The 25,531-nt window shown below is 41.9% G+C and overlaps 1 protein-coding gene across 1 annotated transcript in view; it reads left to right on the top strand.

Annotated features, from left to right (window-relative positions):
* Adgrg4 (adhesion G protein-coupled receptor G4) overlaps positions 1–18,887 on the top strand; it is a 96,866-nt gene extending 77,979 nt beyond the window's left edge. Inside the window, exons 18-24 of the mRNA XM_074063263.1 lie at positions 1,717–1,838; positions 4,177–4,445; positions 8,083–8,161; positions 10,713–10,993; positions 14,926–15,027; positions 15,910–16,077; positions 17,751–18,887. Of these exons, the coding sequence (XP_073919364.1) occupies positions 1,717–1,838; positions 4,177–4,445; positions 8,083–8,161; positions 10,713–10,993; positions 14,926–15,027; positions 15,910–16,077; positions 17,751–17,932 (1,203 nt within the window). The 3' untranslated portion in view covers positions 17,933–18,887. The remainder of the gene's footprint in view (positions 1–1,716; positions 1,839–4,176; positions 4,446–8,082; positions 8,162–10,712; positions 10,994–14,925; positions 15,028–15,909; positions 16,078–17,750) is intronic.
* The last annotated feature ends 6,644 nt before the right edge of the window (positions 18,888–25,531 follow it).

Genomic DNA, 25,531 nt, shown 5'->3' with positions numbered 1-25,531 from the left:
TGCTGGGCAAGCATTCTACTGCTTAAGCCAGACCTCCAGCCCCTCAGCACTCCTAGTTCCTAACTCCCTGTGATCCTCCCTGACATCAGGTCATACTGAGATTTCCTTCCAAATAGCTTGTGAATGCGTCTCTTCTCTCCCCCACACAGGAAGACTTTCTAAGGTCTCCTGATTTATTTTATGTTCTGTAATCTGAACGCGTCCTATGTGAATTGTTTCTCCAACTAATGGTAAGCTCTTTGAAGGCTGAGAATTTCGGGGTTTTTGTTTGCTTGTTTTGGGATTTTAGACAGGGTCTTGCTAAGTAGCCCAGGCTGGCCTCAAAGTCGCCATGTAGTTGAGGTTGAACTAGAGCTCACAGTCCTCCTGCCTTAGCCTCCCAATTGCCTGGATAAGAGGTATATGCCACTACACTTGGCTTGAGCGTCTGTTTCATGTTTCTTTCTTTCTTTTTTTAAAGCCATATATATTCATCAAATAAGATACTTTCAATTGATACTTGTCATAGTGTGAGAATTTTTTTTGGTACTGGTATCTTATGCTTGTTAGGCAAGCACTATACCACTTTAACCACACACCCAGACCTTTTTGTTTTAGTTGTTTTTCAGATAAGGGCCTCATGCCTGCTGCCTGGAGCTGAGCTTAGGACTGAGATCCTCCTACCTATACCTCCAAGTAGTTGGGCTAACAGGCGTGAACCACCAGGGCCTACCTGTTATTTGAGACACAGTCTTGCTAATGTTTTGCCTGGGTTAGCCTCAAACCAAAATTGTAAGAATTTTGTTCAGCTCCCTCCAAATTGGTTACAGTCAGAGTCAAAAGAGTCACATTTGGTTTCCAGCTCTCCAGTAACTAGTTTTGTGGTTTTGTTTGTTTAACTTGTTTGGAACTTAAGATTTTTCTTCTGAAATGTGAACAGTTGAAGGAGATCAGAGTTTTTCAACCTTGACAATATTAAGATTCTGGACGAATAATTCTTTGTTGTGGGAGACGCTCTTGTATATTGTAAGAGCATCCTGGACCTCTATTCACTCACTGCCACCTGTTACAACCAAGCATCTCTTCAGACACTACCCAGTGTATCTGGAGGAGGGACAGGACTCCTTCCAGTTGAGAACTAGAGGAGTAGACCAGTACTTCCTAACTTTTTATGAGTCACGATTCTCCATTACCATCTGAGGACAGCTATGGACTTTGTTCCCAGAACACTGCACTTCATTTTGCATGTCATGTCAGCCTTTTATTGTCCCCAGATTAAGAAATTGCTGGACTATTACCGGAGATCTCTAAGGTCCACTTTGTCTCTGAATTTTGTAAAAGTTATGTAAGGCCTAAAGAAAAGGAACATTTTTTATGTACTGTGTAGTGTTTTGGGACGCTTAGTTCAGATAATGATTCATTTTGTATCCCAAATTCAAACCTATTATCTTGGTTATATTTTAAGTGTGGAACATGTTAATGACAATGAAACCAAGGACTAAATGTTCTTCCAATGCTCTAGATGACTCTCCACGCCCTGGACACAATAAGTTGTACTGGGCATACTCAACAAAAAGTCAATGGTCTTATCACGTATCCAGCCACACAATCTGGTTGTGTAAGAGCTCTAACAATGACGCTCTCCGTCCTGGGAACCACCTGTCCATGCGCATTGAATGCCTTCTGCTGTAAACTTGCCATTTCAAAAGTGTAAAATCCAACACATTGCATTCCTAGGATTTATCCAGGTCCATGGTGGATGTAGTCAATGAACGGATTTTAGTGATTATAACATACACCGGATGTGGAATCTCCTCCATTTTTCTGGGAATCGCAATGGTGACATACATAGCTTTTCAGTAAGTTCATACAGCTTTGCTCTGAATAAGTTTAATTTGGTTTGACAGATGCTGTTGTCATTGGAAGCTTGTTAATTTCATGAACAAATCACAATAGGAAGCAGTTAGACCTATTAGGTTATGAAGTGGGCAGGTTAAAAACAAAACAAAATAACTATCACTTCTAACAAAAGAGTGTAATTGGACTTTTAAAAAGAAAGATGGTTGGGACAGGAAATGACTTCTCTACCAGGGTACAAGAACACTGACCACAAAAGAAACAGTTGATGAAGTAGACTTCATTAACAATAAGAGCATCTTTCATCAAAAGACACAATTAAGATAGTGAAAAGGCTAAGCCTGGGAGAAGACATTTACAATGCATATATCCAACAAAGGACTTTTATGCAAAATGTAGAAAGAGCTCCTATAAATCCAAAAGCAAGATAGGCGATAAATTGAAAAATGCGCAAAAGAGTTGAACAGGAGCCCCTCAACCTTTACCAAAATGACTGATAAACATATGACAAAGTTCTCAGCATTATTACTCCTGAGAGAAATGCTAATTGAAACTGCAATTACATACCTGCGCACACACAGAATGGCTAAATCAATAAGTATTGACAATAGCAAGTGTTATCAAGTGTGTGAGACAACTGGCGCTCTTCTGCATTGCGGGCTTTGGAAGTACAACAGGCACAGATTCCTGAGGGCATTCTTTGGCAATACTTTCTAAAGGTAAAGCTACATGAAGCTGTTGACCTAGAAGTTTCAGGCTTAGGTATTTACCTCAGAGAAATGAATGTGTATGACCATCAAAAGGTATGTGCTAGAATATTCTCAGCAGCTTCAGTCATAGTAGCCCCAAATGAGAAGTGACCTCAGTGTCCTGAATGAATAAACTGTGGTATATTTGCAAAATGAAATACTGCACAGCCATAAAAAAGAGCAAACTACTTCTTCACAGCATAATATCTACATCTCGTAGACACAGAATTGAGCAGAAGCCAGGAAAAAGAGATCATGGTGCACGATAACGTTTCTATGATGTTCCCAGTACAGGCAAAACTGAATCCATGGGGATAGAAGTTAGAGTGTAGGTTATGGCTGCTGAGGGTTATTGAAAAGGAGAAGCATAAAGGAACCCTTTGAGGTGCTGAAAATATCCTATCCCTTATCTGCTTTTTCTTCTTCTTCTCTCTCTCTCTCTCTCTCTCTCTCTCTCTCTCTCTCTCTCTCTCTCTCTCTCTCTCTCTCTTTGAGATAGGGTCTCACTATGTAGCTCAGGCTGGCTCTGAACTCCCAATTCTTTTGTCTCAGTCTCCCAAATGCTTGGGATTACAGGTATGCACCACCATACCCAGTTTCTACCTCTTGATCTGCATGGAAGTTCACAGGTCTGTACACATGTAAAGACTCATTGAGTGCTTCCCTAACATCTCTGCAATTTGCAATTAAAAACAATTAAACCGCACATTCAGCTGGGTACCAGTGGCTCACACCTGTAATCCTAGCTACTTGGGAAGCTGAGATTAGGAAGATTAAGGTTTGAGGCCAGCTGGGGCAAATAGTTCGCAAGACTCCCATTTCCAAAATAACCAGCGCAAAAACGGACTGGAGGTGTGGTTCAAGTGGTAGAGTGCCTCCTTTGCAAGCACACAGCCCTGAGTTCTAAACCCCAGACCCACCAAAAAACAAACAATGGCCCCTGCAGTCATAGGAAGTTAAGATTGCAAGTTTTGAATTATTAAACGTTGAATAAAAATTATAAAAGAATCAAAGGGGAAATTATATTTTTTAAATTTGAAAATATACTAGGTCAATTTTCAAAAGGAAAATTCTGTTTCTTAGGGAAACTTAAGGCCATGTTTCCATGGCTCCAAGCATCATGGTCTTTGGAAATATTCAAGTGACTCTATGTGAAATGTTTTCCATAGTCATCCTGTTATCTGGAAAAACAGCCTGCTGAACTGGCAATGATAGAATTTTAGTAGCCAAGAAATATCTTCCGTCCCTCCTGCTAAATAAAAAAATAGGGAAAGGGCTGCCCAGCTGAGAGAGGCAAGTATTAATCCTGTTTGTGAAGGTTATTGTATTTAGGATACTTTGACTACCTGGAAAGACAGTGGGGGAGGTCTCTAAAATTCAATCCATGTAAAGTAAAATGAACAGTTTAATTTTTGAGACAGGACCTTGCTATGTAGCCCAGGCTGGCCTCGAACTAATGGTCTTCCTGCCTTAGCCTCCAGAGTGCCAGTATACCACCACGCCTGATTATTTAATTTTAAGAAACAGTGTTTTTTTTTATTATACAGATATGTTGACCACACCTAGCTTAATATTGTATTTTGTCTTTTAGCAAACTTCGAAAAGATTATCCTTCCAAAATCCTGATCAACTTGTGCACAGCACTACTGATGTTAAACCTGGCATTTCTGGTCAATTCCTGGTTGTCATCGTTTCAGAATGTGGGACTTTGTATCACAGCTGCAGTGGGACTTCATTACTTCCTGCTTGTTTCTTTAACTTGGATGGGCCTAGAGGCAGTTCACATGTATTTTGCTCTAGTCAAAGTCTTCAACATATACATTCCAAACTATATCCTTAAATTTTGTCTGGTTGGTTGGGGTAAGTATATCTGCCACTGTCTGTGATGTTTCTGTGTTAAGCCTGTGTGTCTCCATCTTGGTCTGTTTTGTGCTGTGTAACAGAAAATCTGAGTCTGGGTAATTTCTAAAGAAAGATTGTTTCTTAACCTCTGGAGGTTGGAGAGTCCATGCGATAACATGGTAGAAGGCATCACGTGGGCAAGAGAGAGGAGGGAACAGAATTTTTCCTTGTATAATAAATCTACTTCTGAAAAACGGAATCCATTCTCACGATAATGTTATTCCATTCTTGAGGGCAGAACTTTTATGACCTAATCAACTCTGACTCTTAAAGAGCCCATCTCCTAATACTGTTGGAGTGGGGAGTAAGTTTTCTCCATGTGAATGTTGGGGGACATCCACACTACAGCAAACTCCATTAGACAAATTATTTGGGACCAAAATCTGTTAATATCGTAAGTAAGGAATTCAGGATTATACCACTGGTGTTTGGGTTTGCATCTTTTTTCCTGCCTGTTTTGCTTTATAAATTCTACTTTTAACCTTTATAGTGAAGAGTTGGTTAACAAATACTTATTGAGCACTGCCTTGTGTGCTGTGCCAAGTGCAGGATCCCCAGTAGTGAACCTGTCAGATTTGAGCCCTTCCCTTACAGAAGTTATACTCAGATCAAACTCTTACTGACATATTATATACCACTTAGGTGGCCCTCGCACATACCAGATGCTATTCTAACTACTTTAGAATTTAATTTAATCTTCACAGAATCTCTCTGGGATGAGTTCCATTGTTATTCCCACTTAAGGCACCCAGGCACAGAAAGACTAGGTAATTTGCCCAAACTCACAGAGCCAGTAAGTGTCACAACTAGAACTTGAACCAGGGAATCTGTCTCCATAGTTTGGACCTTTAACCTCTGTGACCTTGCCATATCATTTAAGGAACAGGGCAAAGCCTTGAAATGGGTGAAATGGGGTCCAGTCAGCCATGACCTGACTCTTACCATACCTCCTGACTGTGACTATCACTGCTGCCCTTGGAAGACACCAGGAATGGAACTCAGCACGGACATTTCCTAATATAAATGCTTTTCTATTGGTTTGGTTTCCTGTATTTCTTTTTTTGTGTTCCTACACATTCATCTCTTATGCATCTGTACAAACATTTCTTTTCTTTCTTTTTTTATTAGCATCTATTAAAGGAGTTTCACTGTGACACGGGCACAGATGCTCACAATGTACCCCGATCAAAATCACCCCCTCCAGTTTTCCTGTATTCCTAACTGACATCATTGGATTAGCTCCTTTCCCTTCCTCCCTTGTCTATTCAAAATAGATTTGGTGTTCAGAACATGGCTGGAAGCACAGGAGGTGTTTATGAAGCAGGTTACATGGGGTACTTAGGAAGACTGACTTTATCTTCCACTGCCTGCATGAACGCCATAGCTTCCTAATTAGCTACTCAGCCTTTTGATAAGTTAATTAACATAGTGTACGCCTACATTGGCTACACAGTGTTATCTATGCTAGTGTGGGGAGCAGAGAGAGGCAAATATTAAACAAAGCATAATCTAAAAACTTGTTTCTGCACACCTTGGAATTCATTAGAAACAGAGCCAAAAGCAGTGCTTGGGTGCCTGGCATCCCTCATCTTGATTCAGCCAGAGGACTGAAAAATATTGTGGAAGGGTCCTCATGAATAACCCAAAAATTGGAGAACCAACATAGGTCTAATTGTCAGAGTTGATCCTGGCTTTTCTCTTTCCTCATCACTACTCAGTCGCAGCTCTCTTTGCAGACTCTTCCTCCCTCACTTATTTCTTTCATGTCGCTGTTCTGCAGGGTTTGCTTCTTGACTCTCTCTCCATACACTACCTGGGGTACGGGGAGAGGCAAGAAAAGCTAAGGCAGGAGAATCTTGAGAAATATCAAGTACACACACAAGCCAACACAAAGCCAAGGCCAAGGACTGACTGGCTGACCAGTAAAGAAAGATGCAAGAGCCACTCTTATATTCAGTTTATTACTGACAAAATCACTGAAAGGAAGAGTAGTTAAAAGTGCCAGCTCCCAAGTTCTCAAATCATACTCTAAGAAAGAATAACACCAAAACAAAAGGGGACAGATGACTGCTGCACAAGTTGTGGGATTCCCTGTTGTTGACAAGCAAGTTCCAAATGGAAGCTATGTGGTTATTTTTTCTGCAGCTCTGTTCGGAGAGGGTAGGATACAAAGTCCCACATCTCCCCAGAACCTGGGAGGTGATGAGAACATGTCTCATGACTGTCTCCCAGAGGAGACAGGGAGACGAGTAAGAGATGACATTGGAACATCTCACAGGCTTCCCTTCGTGGAGGGCCACAGGGCACTCTGCCAAAATTCTGATAAGCTGACATCCAAACCTTTGCCCTAGACACAAGACTCACCAGGGAGCCACTGCAGGGATTTTTGGAATATTGAAACATTAGACATATACAATCAACTAGAAGGACAATAAATATTAACTCTGACTTCTTAATGTCAAGGCAACCTGTTGCAAAGGTTTATTCCTTTATTTAAATCCCTGTCCAAGGCAGTAGATTTGTTCACATTTAAAAAAAATAATGGGGGCTGGCAGAGTGGCTCAAGTGGTAAGAGTGCCTGCGTAGCAAGTGTGAGGCCCTGAGTTCAAACTCCAGTGCCGCCGAAACTAACTCACTACCAAGAGGGATTTAAAAAAACAACTATGAACATGTAAACTTTAGGACTGCTGTGTAATTCCCTCCTAACTATGAGGCTTTCCTCCATCCCTTCCTTCTAGCCTCCCTCAGGTATTTTTGGAAAACATCTGCAGGAGCCTAGGTCCTGTGCTAGGGGTGGGCTATTCCAATTGGATGGAATTTTCCTGTTAATCACAGAACAGAAGAGTAGAGGATTGTTAAGATGCTTAGCACTCAGGGGTTTGGAACAGGTTTGAGAACTATCTTCCAAAACCTTTAAAATGTAAGTGGGTGCATGCTCTTTAGTTTAGAAGAAATACAGTTTTGGAAATAAATCATTCAAGTTTTGCAGATGTCCATGAAATTGGATTTTGAAACCCGGGGTCTATGCTCCTGTCACGTTTGACCATTTTGACTGAACTGATTGCTTTATTAAAGTCTGACTGAGTTGACTGGTCGTTAACTGGTCGATGTACTCAAAATGCCAAACTAGTAAATGAGTACGGAAATGGCTTCCCTATCAAAAACAGGACTGAAGGGTGCAACTGATTGCCTGTTCCCTTCCTCCAAGGTGACCTAGAGACAAAGATAGTAGGGACTAAGGGGCAGTATTCAAAGAGAGAACAAAATCGACGGCCCAGCATCTGAGAAGAAATGCTTGATGCAAACTTGCATTCCAATGAATTAGGTACTTCTATTGCCAAGTTGAGTTTTTGGCACTTGAGCTGTTTTTAATAACCAGTGGGCGTTGTATTGGAGCCATGGCATGCTGTTTAGTTTAGCAGATTGGAAAACTCTGAGAAATGTTTAACTTGGAAGAATTCACAAACATTTTGCAAACAATGGTATTTTGATGCCCGCACAGCTGTGGCTAATTTAAAGCGTATCTTCCTGTACTAGTGCCCCCATCCCTCACCCCAGACATAACAGGATCCTTTGGCTTGCTTTCCCATTCTAGGAATTCCAGCAATCACCGTGGCAGTCATACTCAGTGTGAAAAAAGATCTATATGGAACTCTGAGCCCAACAACTCCATTGTAAGTACCAGCATCTCTGCTTCTCAAGTGGTGGAGCTCTGGCCAGGCTGGGTATGGGCTGGGGCTCGGTCTTGACCTTGATGAGCACTGAGTCTCAGCCTTCTTGCCTAAACACAGCCACAGGCACACTCATGGAATGTTTAGGTGCCTGGGCTCTGTATGACTTTGGGCAGATTACCTTACCTTTTAGCTTTGTTTCTTCTTCTGGAAAACGGGGCTAATAATATTTACTGTCAAGGTCATGTGCAAATTAAAATGACATCATGTACGTGAAGTGCTCAGCCTGTTGCCTGATCTTGGGTAAGTGCTCTCTAACTGGCAGCCATTAGGATTATAAAACTCACCATTGGAAAGATTCAGTGGCCACTCTGAGGAAATACTGAGATAAGTGGGAAAACATTTTCTACCTTTTAATAACAAAGGTCTTCCCTGCAGGAAGCTGCAAAGCTTCCCTTTGTAAACCGGCTCAGCTTCCATGGCCTCTTTTCTTTCCTTTCTTCTTCATTTGGTGGGTAAGCCTGTCCCTTTGGTCCTCTCAACCACAGCCACAAAAGAGTGGCCATTCCATCTCTTTTACAACCCTGTAATCCTTTAGGCTGTATGATATGGTGTCTGTTTTTACTTTCCATATCCAGTCTCTTTATGGTTGCATCTCAAGATCACATCCACTATAGATTTCCTCTCCCACTGGACTAGAATCAAATGTAGGAAGTCTTGCTCCCAAGACTCCTGTCTTTCATACCGAGACGACAGTTTCCAGCGGGTAGAAATTATATTGCCCTTTGCAGCCATGCTTTCTAATTAAAATTCCTTGTTATCCTTTCTTTCTCTCCATTTTCACTGGCTTTCCTTCTAGTCTCCCCCTTTGTCCTCCCTCTTTGCCTGTTTTTGTGACTTAAAAGGTCCCCAAGATCTATCTAATGCTGATTCTTCTTCAAAGATCAAAAGCAAAAACAAAAGCAGAACAGAATCAACTCAGCTCTCCCCCCAAACAGCCTTTTCACATGCGAATTTGTTAGTAAGAGGCAGATGGCTCTAAGAGTTTTGTTTTTTAAATAATTATATTTTGAAAGGTAATTCAACACATGGTACAAAATCCAAATGTACAAAAGGGTAGAGGCTGAAATGTAGGCCCCATTCCACGCCCCCCCAGTTTCTCTCCCTTGAGGTAGCTCTTATAACCAACAGTAAAATCTGTAGATATTCTTTTGCATGCTTTTTTGTTGGTTTTTAATTTTTAAAGTTATTTTATTTTTAATTGAAATATAACAGTTGTACATATTTATGGGGTGCAGTGGAATTTTGGATATCCATATACGTTGTGTCATGATAAAATCAGGGTAATTAGCATATCCATCACCTCAAATATTTATCATTTCTTTGTGGTGCAAACATTCAAAATCCTTTCTTCTAGTTAATTTAAAGTATACAATACAATGTTGTTGACTATAGCCCCTTTGCTGTGCAATGGAACACCAGATCTTGTTCCTTCTGTCTTTTGCAATGTTACATCCATTGATTAACCTGTTCCCACCCCTTCCTCCCCTCTACACTCCCCAGCCTTTGGAAACCATTATTCTCCTATCTATTTCTATAGATCAACTTTATTAGATGCCACATGAGTGACCCCTTGAACGCTTTGTTACTCAAATAATAAATATCCACCATGTTGTATGTTACTCTTTTCACTTAACAGTGTATCTTGGAGATGGTCCTCTATGGATCATTTGAAGAGTTTTCTATAGGTTCCTTCAGGGCTGAAGATAACAGAGAATCCTGGGTATCAGACTCTATCAGGGAAATTAGATGTTCTTTTACATACTGTCTCAACTCACCAACACATCAACTCATACACATATGAAGTGATGCACACCATGTCCAGGAGGCGTTTTCCTGGTTTTTAGCAAAGAGATCCCAGAGCCAATTGACACAGAGTCAAAACTCAGAGGGAATGCTTCTAGCACCTGGAAACATTAACTGAAGTGTGTGGTGTACATATGAACCACTGCACGTTTCTTCTTTTATAGAAACCATAGACCATTGATCTATCCAGTGGCTAGTGTTCCTTTATGTAGTCCAAATGCATCATATTTTAAAGCTGTACAACTAGAGCTGTCCTCTTTTGTTGCATTTTCATTAACTATAATCATCACGTTATTGTTTGACAAAGCATTCAGAAAAGTCAGCCAGGGCTCATGTCCTTTTACTGTGATATTTATCATGCAAAGCTGAATTTATCCTGCAAATAAAAAGCTCAGGTGTGGGGGGGGGAAGAAGAGAGCCACTTTGGAGGAAAATACATAATTTGGTTTTTTTGCTGTTGAGGAAGAAATAGTCACCTAAGGAAATAGACTGAGAGCTTTCTCCATATGGAGGGCAGAAATATCCTCTAGGATTTCTAACTTGGCATTGGAAAGGAGCCTGAACTGGGGTTCTCTTGGTAGAGGTGCCCTCAGATTAAATGAAACAGGCCAGGAGATCTTCCGAGACTCTGTAAAGAAGGAGTTTATGTTTCCCTACCTCACAAAAGTCTTCTCTTTGTTTCTTGCAGTTGTTGGATTACAGATGATTCTATATTTTACATCTCGGTGGTGGCTTATTTCTGCCTCATATTTATCATGAATCTCTCCATGTTTTGCATTGTTCTTGCTCAACTGAATTCTGTGAAATTCCAAAGCCAGAAGACTCGGAAGAAGATGATCCTGCATGACCTCAAAGGCACAATAAGCTTGACATTCTTACTTGGCCTCACCTGGGGGTTTGCCTTTTTTGCCTGGGGACCTGTGAGGATCTTTTTCACATATCTTTTTGCAATTTGTAATACTTTGCAAGGTAACTGCTGCTTCTTTGGCCTTTCTGTGGCTAGTAAAGTCTCCAGTAAAGTCTTTGTGGCTTTGGAAAATAATGTCACCTAGCAGAGACTCAAGGAAGGAGAAAACACTCCAGGAACCCCTGCTCCCAGTGAGTTGACATGAAGGCTGGCTAGATATTAGCCCTCATTAAATAAATACAGAGCCCTCTCTTTTACTCAGAGACATAGGGAGCAGCCCAGATAAGTGAAGCCAGATCTAGCTAATTTGTGTCGGCATCCACTGGGCTCTGGGAATGCATCTCCCTTGGATAATGGGGATCTTACTGTACATCTATATGCTGAGTGGAATATGTAAAGGTACCGAATATGCTCACTTTCCTCTACAGGACTTTTTCATTGCCTCAGGTAGTAAGGATGGGCTCTAGGAACTCTCTACACACTCTCCTTCAGTACCCTAGGAGGCTACAAGCACTTGGTTATAATCTAGACTGCCGGTTGAGGCCTTTGTGATGCTGCTACGCATTGCCTCTGTACAAAACCACCTGACCCATACCGCTGTATATTCTAGCAATGTCAAGAACATACCAACCTTATTGGAGAGTGTCCACAGAAGTGGATTAGGAACCAGGCACCTGTGTAGACTGCTTTCTCAGTGCTAACTCCCAGCTTCCCTTTTGTTCACTAATCTGAGGAGAAATGTGCTCACTATATCCAAAGAGGAGTCTAAGAAAGGCTGTCAAAAGAACAAGAAAGCAAGGCAGTTTTGAACTTCAAAAGGGAGGTGGTGTTTTCAAAACAGCCAGTCCTCCATTCCTTTTGTGAAATGGGAATGTAGTATCTAAGAGGGAGCCTATATGTGTAGAAGAAGAATTAATTGGCTGTCTTCTTGAAGATGAAAACCAAAAGCCCCTAAATCTGGCATCAACAGAACCAAGCCGTCTGTCAGATATGCTTTCTGTTAATCATGCACCCAACATTCCTAGTCCTGCCTACAACACAAAATTACCATCTTGCAGTGAGGGTATTTTCGGAGCCTTGAGTTTCAAATTCAAGTTACACACACACACACACACACACACACACATACACTCCCCAAATAACCTCAAAACAAGAATGCAGTGAAACAAGTGACAAAAGTAGCTTAAGGAAAAAAATGGCAAGCTAGTGATTCTGGCTGAAAGGAGGCATCCTGTGGTCACTTATGTTCATGATGCACCATTTGTGAAGGAGTATGCACAAGTTAAAATGCAGGTGACAAAACCTTGACATCTTTCATGCCTGTGTTCTGGTGAGTAAGCAGATCAATCTGTTATTGGAGAAGAAGGAAGGCTGTCAGGTGGAGAGGGAGAGCTGGCAGGCAGCTCATTGGAATTCACAGGCTAACCTTTAAGTCTGAGAACTAACTGAACTCCATGTGGGAAATCAGAGCAGTCATAGCTGCTTGATGTCACTGTTGCCCCTTGTTTATGCTGAAGCTGGAGGAGTTTTACCTGCTCTGAGACTGGGTTTGGTCCCATCAGGTTGCTGCACTGCCTTCTGGGTGGCTGCTGAATTCATCACCACGCTTGTTTGATTACAAATGGAAGTGAAGCCCTCGGGAGAGTTAGTGAGACATGTCATTTCGTTTAGCCTCCAAATTGTTGCCTCCCACCTGGAATCAGAGAGTCTCAGGGCTGGGGCCTGGAGATGTTCCCAATCCAACTCCCCATCAAGTGACAGGAAGTCTTTTGCCTGTGCCTGAAACTTTCCAGAGACAGAAAACTTGCCATTCCATAAAGCAGCACATCCAACTTCTAAGCAGCTCTCGTTCTTCTACCAGCCTTCCTACCTGAGGGGAGGATTGGACAGTGGTTAAGACTCTGGGCTCTACAGTCAGACTGCCCAAGTTCAATCCTGATGCTGCCAACTCAATATTAGCTCTGTGGCCTGGGTCAAGTTTACTAGACTTCTTGGACTTTGAGTCTTTCATCTGTAAACATGAGACTAGTATCACAGTGCCTATCATAGCCTCCTTGCTTATAAACACTAGCTGGAATTTGTTATTAAATGGTTGTGCTGTAGCTGCTTCCCATGGCTCTTGGTTCTAATCTGACAACCACACAGAACAAGCGTAAGTTTTCCTTTTCATGACAGCCCTTTCAGATCTGTGACTACCACCTCTCCTTACCCTGTAGTTCCCACTCCAAGTTTGGCTTACCCAAATGCACACCACAGATTTTCCTCAAGTTCATTACTGTCCCATTTGCTCTATTCTTCTGTACTTCTGTTTGTCATCATCTTCTTAAAACAAAGCCCCCCAAACTGGACTGGTGGGATGCATGGTCAAACCAGAGCAGACAGTGGGAGAGTCCCACTTGCCTCAATCAAGATTCTTTACTTCCACTAAGGGATTACTGAAATAAGCTTTGAAGGCATTTGCTTGTGCTCACTTTGCAGAGTTAAGACCCTTCCGCTATCTAATTTACCATAGGACCAATTGCCAGTGTAGAGGCAAGTTGAACCCTGTACAGAGAATCAAGGTTTCCAAATTGCACTTGTGCCAAAATACGTATTTTGAGGCCCAAGCAGGCATTGCTAAGGCTATAGAAGGCTATGAGAATTTATGCATTGAGTATCTTGGAGTTCAAGTCATCAACCATCTAGTGAGCTGCCATATATACTACTAGAGACAAAAGGAAAGGTGACATGAAGATGAAAAGGAAATATACCCAAGCCCTTCAAAGACTGGACAGCTGGGTGGTGAGATGGGCAGTATGTGGAGAATTATATTGCTCAATGTGACAAGTATTATGAGAACCAAAGTGTTATGGGAGCTCAGAAGTGGAAAAATGAGTTTCAGTTTGAGGCATCTGTAAAATATTTGTGGGTAAAGATTTTGGATTTGGACTATAACTCCTGTCAATAAGTATTGGAGTAATTTCTGCCAATTCCTCCCCCAACTTTAGAAAATCCAACTGGCCCCCAAGGGAATTTACATTCGGGAATAGCTTAAGTCCTACTTTTATTTTCCAAAGAGATATTTTAGAAGGTGGAAATGAAAAATAGCCCATATTGCTGATAGATATGTTTAGCACCTCCCCCTCACTTGTAGGACAAAATTAGAGCTGGCAGTGGAAGTTGAGGGCACCAATTACATTGTTTCCACATGGTGTAATTGCACCAAAGATCATGCGTGTAGGTTATTTATGGCTGTGTCACAAATTACCCCCAAATTTCAGCAGTTTAACACAACATGCATTTATTATCTCCCACAATATCTGAAGGTCAGGAATCTAGGAACAGCCTTAGCTGGGTACTCCTGGCTCAGAGACTCTCATTAATTTGGAGTCAAGCTGTCATCTGGGTGTGTAGTCATCTGAACTTGACTAGGGCTGGGGAATCTGCTTCCAGGAAGGCCCACTCCCATGGCTGTGAACTGGAAGCCTTAGTTTCTCACCATGTGGGCCTTTCCACAGAGATGTCTTCAAGACAAAAGGCTTGATTACTTTTTAGAGTGAATGAGAGAGACTGGGAGGGGTGGGGGAGGGAAGGGGGAGGGAGGGAGAGAGAGATGTCTTTTGTAACCTAATCTTAGACGTGCTATGCCATTATTTCTGCCATATTCTGTTGGTACAATGTGACAATGTGAAAGGAGACTGTACAAGGGTATAAACACCAGGATGTGGGGATCGGTGAGAGCCATCTCAGAGACTGGCACTATGGTAACCCTTATTTCTCATGCTTTGGGATAGAGGGCAACCTAAGGGGAAATAGTAGTGGATATGAAGTCTTGACATAGACCCTTTTCCCCTTGCTACCTTTGGGGAGGCTAAGATAAGATCAGAAGGCCAGTAATGGCCCTGGAGCTCTTTGGAAGTAGTATCTATGGTGACAAGAGTAGGCCTTTGTGTGGGTATTGGTGATAGCTGGTGAAAGAGAGCTGAACAAGACTGACCTTCTTCTCCTGGCTTAGGATTCCTCATTTTTGTGTTTTACTGCGTGATGAAGGAGAGTGTGCGGGAGCAGTGGCACATACACCTCCATTGCAGGTTGTGGCGTCTGGATAATTCTTCTGGTAAGATGCCAGTCTGGGTAAGGTGTGGAATTTTATGTGTTTTACAAGACTGATAAGACTAACTCATTCCTTAACAAGTTCATATAGCCAAAGCATCAAAATAGGGGATGTTTCCATGCCATTAAAATGATTTGTGCTTCTGTGCTAAGATGAATGAAGTCAAGTGACGAATGTGACTTGGGCCATACTTTAACCTAGTGGAGCTTTCGTTTTGGCCCAGATTCCTTGCATTGTTTGTCATCTACGTCATCTTAGTCTTGATTCATCAGAAGAATATTGATTGTCTGCTGTGTTGCAGGCATTGGGTCACAGGGACAGAGTGGTTTGAGGGGATGTGAGAGGTAGGGGTGGCAGTGGAGAGAACTTATCAATTCCTAGTATGTCTGGCCAGTGGGCTACCTGGGTGGCCCTTCTGATGGCATTCTCTGCAAAGTCAGAGATGCAATGGACTCTACTCTTGCCTCTTAGCACTGGTGCTTGCCCTGAGGATGTCTCCAAGGTGGCACACTGACGTCACATGTATCAAAAGGATCTTCCATCCAATTCAGGCAGCTTGTCTCAGTCTCAATACAAGCCCCAGTCTGTTTCCTTTAGGGAAGGCAGTATTTGAACTCTAAAATCTAGAAGTAACACCAAGGTCCCCCTCCTTTATGCTGGGTGTATCAATAACCTCTTCCTGTGACACACATTGCAGCATAAATTTACTTCTCACAGCTTCTCTTCAGCTTAGAAAAGCTGACTCCCAGAATGAACAAACACTGTTCACTGGGCTTTGTATTCTTGACAGGATCATTGAGGGAGATATAGTTCACATGTCATAAAGTTCACTCATTTGAAGTGTAAAATTTGAAGACACTTATACTTTTTTGGGTGTCATTTCAGATGGGAGCATCAGGTGTAGGGTGCATGTTGGGTCTGAACAGGAGAGACTGAAGAAAACATTTCAGCACAAGTTGTTGACGCCATCTTTCAAGTCGACGGCAACTAGTTTCACTTTCAAATCTATAGGCTCTGCACAAGAAACTCCTTCAGAAATAAGCTTCTCAAATGGTGAGAACAAAGGCTGTTTTGTCTACAATCATATATCAGACACCTGCAATTAATGTGAGACTGTGTGTGTACTGAGTCTTGGGTAGTACTTCCTCCTCAAAATCAAGTGTGTGTGTGTGTGTGTGTGTGTGCACTCATTGTTGGCTGAGAAAGTGAGAAAGTGTGGATAGAAACACCTGTTGAACTTAAGTATACACACATCTGAAGAGTTATTAATTTGATGGGGGAGAAAGAAGACAGGAGGTGAAAAAGTCATAGGCAACTGAAAACAATTGTCACAGACTGTCGAAACCAGAAAGAACCTTAGACATTGCCTAGTCCAAGCCTCTCATTTTACAGAAGTGGAACCTTAATCTGGTTAAAGGAAAGTGCCTTGTAGACAGTCACACAATCCATCAGCAGCAGACTGGAGAGGTCTTCTGACTTTCGGGGATAGCACACCCAACCAAGACTACTCTGAGTTAAAACAACTCTGTGGTGTTCACTTTCTTCCACAGGAAACTGTATTTCTAGTTATAGACAGAACACCAAACTTGGGGTGACAAGGCTTTGGCTCAAGTCCCAGCTCTGTCGCTAACTCTGTGACCTTGGGGACCTCACCACCCTGCTTGGAGTTACATTATTTCTAGCGTTAATATGAATGGGGTAGAATGGATGATCTCCAAAGTACCTAATAACTCAAGGTCTGTGTCAAGTAGCACTACTTGCAAGTTTAGGCTGGTTGACCAGAGCAAAGAGTCTCAGTCTTCATCTTTGTATGGGAAAGTTCGTGGTGTACATGGCAAAGATCTTTCCCTGACCACAAGCATCCGTCAGACTCTGGCCAACTAACCTGTGAATGTGTTCTGGTGAACATATGGAGGCACTATAGAGGCATAGTCCAGAGAAGGCCTGGCTTGTGGAAGCTCATTAGTAGAACATAGTTGGGTCTTATTGGAAAATATCATTTTTGCAAAAGGGTTGTTAATATTGGCTCTTTTGCTGTCTCTGGGGTATATCATTTATTTTATTGGCAAATAAATAGTGCAAATGTAAACATATTTGCCTCCAGAGGAACAGTAGTAAATACATATCAAAGAAATCAATGTTGTTATACTAAACAATAGATCTGGAGAGCCAGGGGTCTGGAGGCCTATCTCAAAATGCTCATCAGTTGTGACTGTAACTCAGCCAGAGATCAGAAAGACAGCCATAGATTTTAAAACTGAACTGTGACTGCTAACATCACATTTGTGGTAGTCAGAAGCTCAATCCCATTAGCCTAAGTGAAAACTCATGTCTTCCATGTCACTGAACTCCCTCAAGCTTGAGAAATAACCAGATTTGCAGTGTAAGTATATCAGATCCATATGGGATACAGACGTGCTCCTCTTCCTGAGGGCCTCCAAGGTTTGGTTATGAATATCCTCCCCTAGGTTAAGGTTAAGGTCAAGGTCAATAAAGCTGTCTGTTATTCACAAAACAGGAAGAACATACAATTGTTGCCTAAGCAGTGAGGTCAGAATTAATTAATTCCCCACAGATTTATATTAAAACTATCTAAAGAAAGCAGCAGAGCCTTCATTTTCTTTCTAATTATTCATTCCTTCATTCTATGAAATTCTTATACTTCTATGTACAAGGCCCTTAATGCCCCAGCTGAAAACGTTCTTTTTTTTCCTTCTTCAATGCAGACGACTTTGATGGAGATCCCTACTGTTTCTCTCCCTTGAGCTGTGAAGTCATGCCTAATTGTTTAAGAAGAATATTACCTGCAGAAATTAAAATGAATTCCATTCACAAGCAAGGATCTTTTTCAATAAATCTCAGCACAGATGCTCATCTCCCCTCATCCCTAGATTGGGGAAAATGTTGAATTTGTGAAGCAATCTGCCCCAACCTCATATTTGGAATATTGTTTTGGAAGAGGCAGAGTGAGATAATATTTAGGGAATATTAAAGTCAGAATAATTCTATTTGATATTACAGTTGTTTCTCAACATTGGAACCTATAGATGCTATATTAGGGGAGAGAGGGGTACAGCATTGAAGATTTTGTTTCAAAAATTCTAAGTGTACCATATCCTAAAAGAAAAAAAAATCAAGACCAAATATCTTACGCCCTACCCTAGGAGCTAAACAACTTTAGGTGCCCAAAGTGTCAGGATAAGCACAGGGGATTGTAGGTAGAAGAACCATGAGATCATATCTCTTGGGAAAACACCTTTTGTTATTTGCTTCTCATGACAAAGCACCTAAAGTCACCATTTTTCAAGTCTTACTCTTGATTGAAGCCCCTTATTAAAATGTAAACATGTTTTGTGAAAAGGGTGGCCCATCAATCCACAGGCAAGCAGGGATTCCATAGTAAGGACTAATTTCTCAGCCAAGAGAGCCCCTCAGGGAATAGCAGGCAGGGTCCTGAGGAGTGAAATAGAACAGAAACTGTCTTAAACTAATGGTTCTCCCTAGGAAGGAAAGGACAAATCAGGGTGCACAGGACAGTAGGGGAGGAGGAGGAACGGATCACCCAAAAGCAACAAGAGTGAACAAAGATGGATCTTGCCAGCTTTGCCTTTGTGCCTAAGCATGGTGAGAGACTTTCTCAGTCTCATCCAAATACCACCACCAAGGTTTCCAAGCCAAGCATGCTGCTCACATTTGGCCTTGGGCACAAATGAGGAAAGAAAGGAACATTCTGGAAGGATACATAAGCAACTGGGAACAGTTCAAGAAAGGAAATTGGGTGTAGGGTGGCAAGGGAAGAAGAGAGATTTACTTTTCATTCTATGCTTCTTTGTATCTTTTGAATCTTGTTCTGAAAAAATACATTACCTCTTTGACCAATTAATAAATGAATACATAAATGATCTTTTATTAAACAGACTATTCTGATGAGAAAGAAAGATAAACTCCTGGATTTCAAAACCATAAATCAGGGTTTCCATTATTCCTGTGAATGTGTGTGATGCAGTGAACTGTGGTGTCAGCAGAGCGGGGATCCAATCCAGCTCTGTCACTTCCTAAATATGAGAACCCCCCCCCCAGAAGTAACAATAGTTATACATTCATCACATAACTGAAGTGAAGCTTAAATGAGATGAGGTGTGACAATTTTCTAGCACAGTGAAACACAGCACTTCTTACATTCTTTTCCTTTTAACCCCCTACCTGCTTACCACTTCCCCTGCCCCAAGCCACAGCCACCATGTTTACTCCATTAGAAGTATCACATTGAATCCTATAAGGAAAATTTAGCACTGACTATTAAACAGAATGAAGCTGGTGCTAGTACCTTGTAGAAAGTTCTTAGGCTCCTCTTGCCCCTGTTAGCAGCTCACATACTATTAAAAAAGCAGATAGGTGCTTGGCAGTGGTGGCTCACACCTATAATCCTAGCTACTTGGGAGACTGAGATTGGGAGGATTGTGGTTTGAGGTCAGCCAGGGGAAATAGTTCACGAGACCCCCCCCATCTCCAAAAATAACCAGAGCAAAACAGACTGGAAGTGTAGCTCAAGTGATAGAGAGCCTGTTTTGCAAACATGAAGACCTGAATTCAAATTCCAGTCTTTTTTTTTTTTATTGTTGTGCTGGGTGGGTCAAACCCCAGTCTTATCAAAACGAAGGTAGATAGGCCCTTAAGACTCAGAATATCTGTTGTTGGAATTTATCTTTTTCCTATGAAATTGTGTGTTAAGGAAATTCTACATGCATTGTCCCCTATCTGGTTTCATGTATACTTTTGTGTAAGGGAAGATGAGTGATCCTTTCTCTCTCCCTCTCTCTTTCTGTGTGTGTGTGTGTGTGTGTGTGTTTGTGTGTGTGTGTGTGTGTGTGTGTGTCTCTGTGTGTGTAAGGACTAATATAAATGATGGTCAAAATGTTCAGAATGTTACATGTCTTTGAACTGACAGCATTAAGTTACTGTCACTCAAAACTAGATTTAAGGACAAGATCTGGTTGTAATTAGGAAATCTACAACATGTGCCTTATGCAGATGATTTGATCTGTTTGATCTGATTTGGCTGTTAAAGTACCCATGATCGTATTTATTTTCAACAAGTAATAGGACCCTGATTGTTCTGCTGCTGCTGGAATGATGTCTCTAATGACCTGATGTGCTGTCAAGAACAGACACGATGTTTTATGGAAAAGTTCGTGATTCTTGTCATGACGCCTCCTGTTAATTAGTAAAACATGGGTTTTCTGCAAATTAGATGACAGTTTGAAATAGCAGGGAGAACACAGATTAAACATCTTTAGGCTGTCCTTTGGTTTGTTCTTCCTGGACCACAAAATGGTTGGCACTTTTATGAAGACAGATCCTAGTAATTATGGAAAAGAAGCCTTACAGTCTTTGGATTGCTTTCAGTCAACCTTTAGCTTCCAATTACTCATCGAACCTTGATATGGGGAGAAAGACAGGGACACCCCACACTTAGCCTACTACTTCCGGCAGCTGTTTGTCTGGGGAGACCAGGCCCACACACTGGTGTAAATGACTAAAGCAGGGATGTGGTAGAAGACAGGTGCTTCCTGGGTAGACAACGATGCAGGCTTTAGTAAGGCTGGGAGTGGCGTGTTCAGGTGGAACCAGCAAGGGTGAGGTAGGTAGCTTGGGTAAGGCGGGACTCCATTTTCCAACACCACAGGCAAATGCTCTTTATTGAGAATTTTACAAAGCCCCTTTGGAGCTTCCGGGCACAGGCTCTCGCTGTCCATTCTCTGTTATGATTGCAGACAAGCGGGCAAAAACCCGAAGGTAGTAAACTCTCTGGATCAAGTCTGAGGAAGCTCCTACCCAGGACCCCTATGTTCTATTGTTAGATGTTCCAGAGGTGACAGCGACCATCTGTGATGGGCCCCTCCCCTCCACCCAGGGATAGGGGAAGGTTGGGGATGATGAAAGGATGAGGGAGGTAAGACTTCTAACTTCAACAGCTCAGGCCTTTGGTGAATTGGTGGGTTTCTGGTCCTAACCTTCAACCATTAGGGGCCACATAGAGTCTGGAGAAATGGAGGAAGGCCCTTCTTATGGTGATTAGGCAAAACAAGCGAAGTGATTAAATTCATACTTATACTGTCTGGTCCTTCATAGCCACGCCATAAATATTTGTCACGTGCATGTCAGGATATGCATAAATGAATGAATGGTCTAAACTTGTGGGGTGAGGCAGGATGGGGAAACAAAGTTCTTGCTCCCTCAGAAAGCAGTATTGCCCCAGCAGGGTCGGCTACTGGAAGGTTTTTAAAGACTGGGCGTTGGGACCTGTGACAGTTGGTGAGGTAGGGGTACATGACATGGGGTCCTCCCATAGAGGCTGTGTTTCAGTGTGGGGCACAAGGTGAGAACACTATTTGTCTTCACTAATTTCTGCCACATTCTGCCACTGGATAGAGTCTTTTTCCTTCTCTTAAGCTGGAATTGTGTAAGTTTCTTCTTAGCAATTTTCATGAGACAGCAAGGAGGTTGTAATGGGGGCCTGCTTGTCAAATGTGTCAAATGCTATTCTTTTTTGGGGGGATATTTTCTATTGCTGGGAGTGGAACTCAGGGCCTTGCCTTGCTAGGCAAAGCAAGTTCTCTACTACTAGTCTTAGCCAAAAATCATAAACCAAAATATTTTTCAAGAGGCAACAATTTCTTCTTAAATTAACAAATGAGTGGGCAATTTAAGTATCCAGCAGAAGTCTGATATTGATCAAAACAATCTATAATTAAATAGGGCAGTTAGGCTAGCCTTAGAAGTAAACAATTAGCCTATGTCTATAATAGTTAAATGAAATAGCATTTCAGCTAGTGTGACTCAATGTTCAATAAACAATATAGTACATGACTTGCTGCATGTGAAATCTTCATCATGTGATGTTTGATCAAAGGCAACTGACCGACCAGGTGGCCTCAAAAGATCACTCAGATCGAGGAGTGGTGGTGGCCACCTATAATCCCATCTATTTGGGAGGCAGAAGCTGGATCATGGCAAGTTCGAGGCTAGCCCAAGGAAAGATAGTGAGACCCTATCTCTTGATCCACATCCCCAGTCATTGGTTTTTGAGAGGGGGTGGTCTTACTATGAATCCAAGGTTGGTTTAGAACTTGTGATCTTCCTGCCTCCAACTCCCAAAGACTGGGATTACAGGTGTGCACTACCATCTTAGCAGAAATACCTTTTTAAAAAACTTTGGAGCCATCCCTTTGAAATAGAATCATCAAGAAAGATAGTGTTCTTATCTCCCAGCCTCTGTAGGAGGGTAGAAGCCTAGCTCCTTCAAGTGCAATTTTGCCAACACAGATGGCCAAACTGCATTACAACTTCTCCCCTAACTTCCTCCAATGCATTTCTTCTAGCTCACCTCAACACTTAAAACTCCCCCACATTTTATTTCCACAGAGTTGAGTTCAAGTTGTCTCCTCCACTGAAGTAATCTTGATCCCTATCAAGACAGTCCTAAATAAAATCTTCCTTGTCTGTTTAGAAAATGATAAAATACATGAGTGTATGAAAACAAAGGCTGAAATTTACAAATGTAGGCTGTGTTACCTTAGTGCTAAGTAAACTTAGTTTTCCATTAATATGTAAGCTTCGTGAGGGCAAGAACATTGCCTGCCTTGTTTACTGCTGTGCTGTCATTTTCCAGCACAAACTTCAGTCCAGATTCCTGGTTGCCAGCAACAGAAACCAACTATTTTTGAGTGGACCATGTTGTCAGTTCTGGTCAACCAAGTAAAGGAACCTTGTTGGAAGGGTTTTGGCAACTCGGATAATTTGTGGAAGGTTAAAAAACAAGACTTGAAATAGGACAGAGGTGTCCAACGCAGTAAACACAGGGATAATCTTCTAGAAGACAACCTTCTCAGAAGGTCACCACTCCTGGGAAGAATAAACAGCAATTTTGTCTGTCCTTATGTTACTTATTTAGACTCAAAGTTCTACGAGACTGCTTCTCATCAGCTGAGCTGTATTGACCAGTGAGAGAAAGGATGTGATAGAGAAAACCTATAGGGAGCAATTTGGTTTTGACAGTGGTAGGACAGAAGTTTGGATATATCATCCTACCACTTCACTGTGGTAGAAGTCACTCTACAAGAAATTCTGAGAAGGTAGAAATTTAAAAATCCCACAGTGTGTCTATTACACACAACATAGGCCTGAGTATATCTTGACTGAATGAATGGCTAACATACTTCAGTAACATGCTTCATCAGAGAGAGTGCAATAGTGCTTGTAAGAGGAGATTTCTCTCCTACCCACCCTCAGGTCTTATTCATATACTTGCTCTTTTTTTTTTTTTTTTTTGAGGCTAAGGTGAATCAGGAAGTATTAAGAGAGCTGAAGAGTTCAAGATAAGAGTCCCAGGATGTAAGGAAAAAGTCCTGCTAGGAAAGGTGATCTTTACAGGTCTTGGCCTCACTTCAATGAAAACCGATATATGAAAATGCACTTATATGTTTGTTTGTCTATGTTGTTACTTTGCCACATCTCTCCAATTTAAACACCTGTTTAAATTGACTTTTTTGGCAGTACTGGAGTTTGAACTCAGGGCCTTGCACTTGCTAGGCAATCACTCTACCACTTGAGCCATGCCCCCAGCCCTTTTCATTCTGGTTATTTTGGGGGATAGGGTCTCACTTTTTGCCCAGGCTAGCATGGGCTTCGAGCCTCCTATTTTAGGCTTCCCACCGCACCTGGGATAATAGGAACATACCACCACACCCAGCTGTTGATTAAGATGAGGTCTCAGCAATTTTTTTGCCTGAGCTGGCCTCAAACCATGATCCTCCTGATCTTGGTCTCTTATGCAGATTAGGATGACAGATGCACAGCACTGTGCCCAGCTAGTGATTGAGATAGGGTCTCAGGGATCTTTTTGCCCAGATTGGCCTTGAACCGCCATGCTCCAGATCGCTACCTCCCTTGTAGCTAGGATTACAGGCATAAGCCACCAGCACCTGTCTGTTTAACTTTTTTGAAGGTATGTCACCAGATGGCACCAGAAGATGCCTTACCCCAAATATCTAACATCATATGTTGACCCTAACTTTTAGAAACCCTCAGCTTTGATTGAGGAGGGCTCATTGTCTGAGACAGAAAGCCAAGAGGAGTGCTTGTTATATTTTGCATCCGACCTTGCTAATGCCAAGATATTCACAAATGAAATTCATAGAAAAGAGGTGGCAAGTGGCACTCAGGGTCCCATGTTGGAGGACTCTGGTGTGGTGTAATTAACTGGTGTGATGGTTCATTCCTGTGATCCTAGCACTTGGGAGGCTAAAGTCAGAGTATTTCGAATTTGAGGAAAGCTTGGAATGCATAGCAAGTTCAAGGCCAGTCTGGGATACATAGTGAGACTCTGTCTCAAAACTCCAAGAGCTGGGGGTGCAGCTCAGTGATAGAGCTCTTGCCCTAGGTTCAATATGCAGCACTGCAAAAATGAAATAAAATAAGGCAAACCCAAAAGAAATCAGTAGTAAGCAGTAACTTACTATTAAATAAAAGGTCTCCTCTAAATGCATAAGGAAAGTACAGATGTTTCTTTAACGTATGCATACCTGTGTAAATCATTATGTAAATTAAACAAAAATTAGGACTGGCAAATTCCCAAGTTTCTAAAATTTACTTACGTTAACCTAGTGTTCATCATAGAAAGTCGAGGACTTTTGCTTATATGCCACATCACTCAGATGTGAGGGGAGTCAAGACTGAAAGATGTGCTACATTAATAGGGTAAAGGCACTCAAATCGGGGGACAGGGTAGATAGATGGTTAGATAAATAGATAGATAGTTTTCACCTTCAAAATGTTAGCCAGCTCATCCATCATGCTCAGTTGGTTGTGGGCAGCAGAGGGACTAGAAATGCAAATGACTCTGAGTTGCAGTGAATTTTGATGAAGGCCTAGTTCATGCAAGAAAGATTTTTTTGAATCCTCAGCCCACAAATTCCCAGAAGAATGGAAAAGTTTAGAGACAGTTACAAGGGAAAAATAAAGACCTAGTGTAACAGGTCTTTAAACACCAGTCCTTTTGAGAGTAGTTAGATAACGACATACATGACAGTGGACCACACTTCTAGAGAACCTAAGAAATCAGGTTTGGACCTGAGGTTGAGGGAATATTTCCTGGTGTTCGGGCTGGTGACTGGGCAGCTAGTGAGGGATGGAAGAGGATCCCTGTGTTCTCTCTGCCTCCTGTGGACCCAAGTCCAGAAATGTGAGCAGGTAAAGTTTTGGTGAGGTTTAGCATTCTTTGAATCAGTTTGTTAATCAAGTACAGTGTGCTGATCATGACAGACACTTCACTGTGCCCAGTCTTATGCTAAGCTTCATAGAGGGAGATGCAATGCTATAAAAGCCACAGTTCTACCCATAAGAAACTTGGACTGTCCTCGGGGTAATAAAACATCTGCACCTACAACGATTTCTCCAAAATAACATATGTTAACTCTTCAGATTGTGTGGCAGAGACCTTTAGGCA

The sequence above is a fragment of the Castor canadensis genome, chromosome X (assembly GCF_047511655.1).
Source record: "Castor canadensis chromosome X, mCasCan1.hap1v2, whole genome shotgun sequence".
NCBI lineage: Eukaryota > Metazoa > Chordata > Mammalia > Rodentia > Castoridae > Castor > Castor canadensis.
Note: the sequence above shows the minus strand (reverse complement) of the source record. Positions and strands in the feature narration are given on the sequence as shown.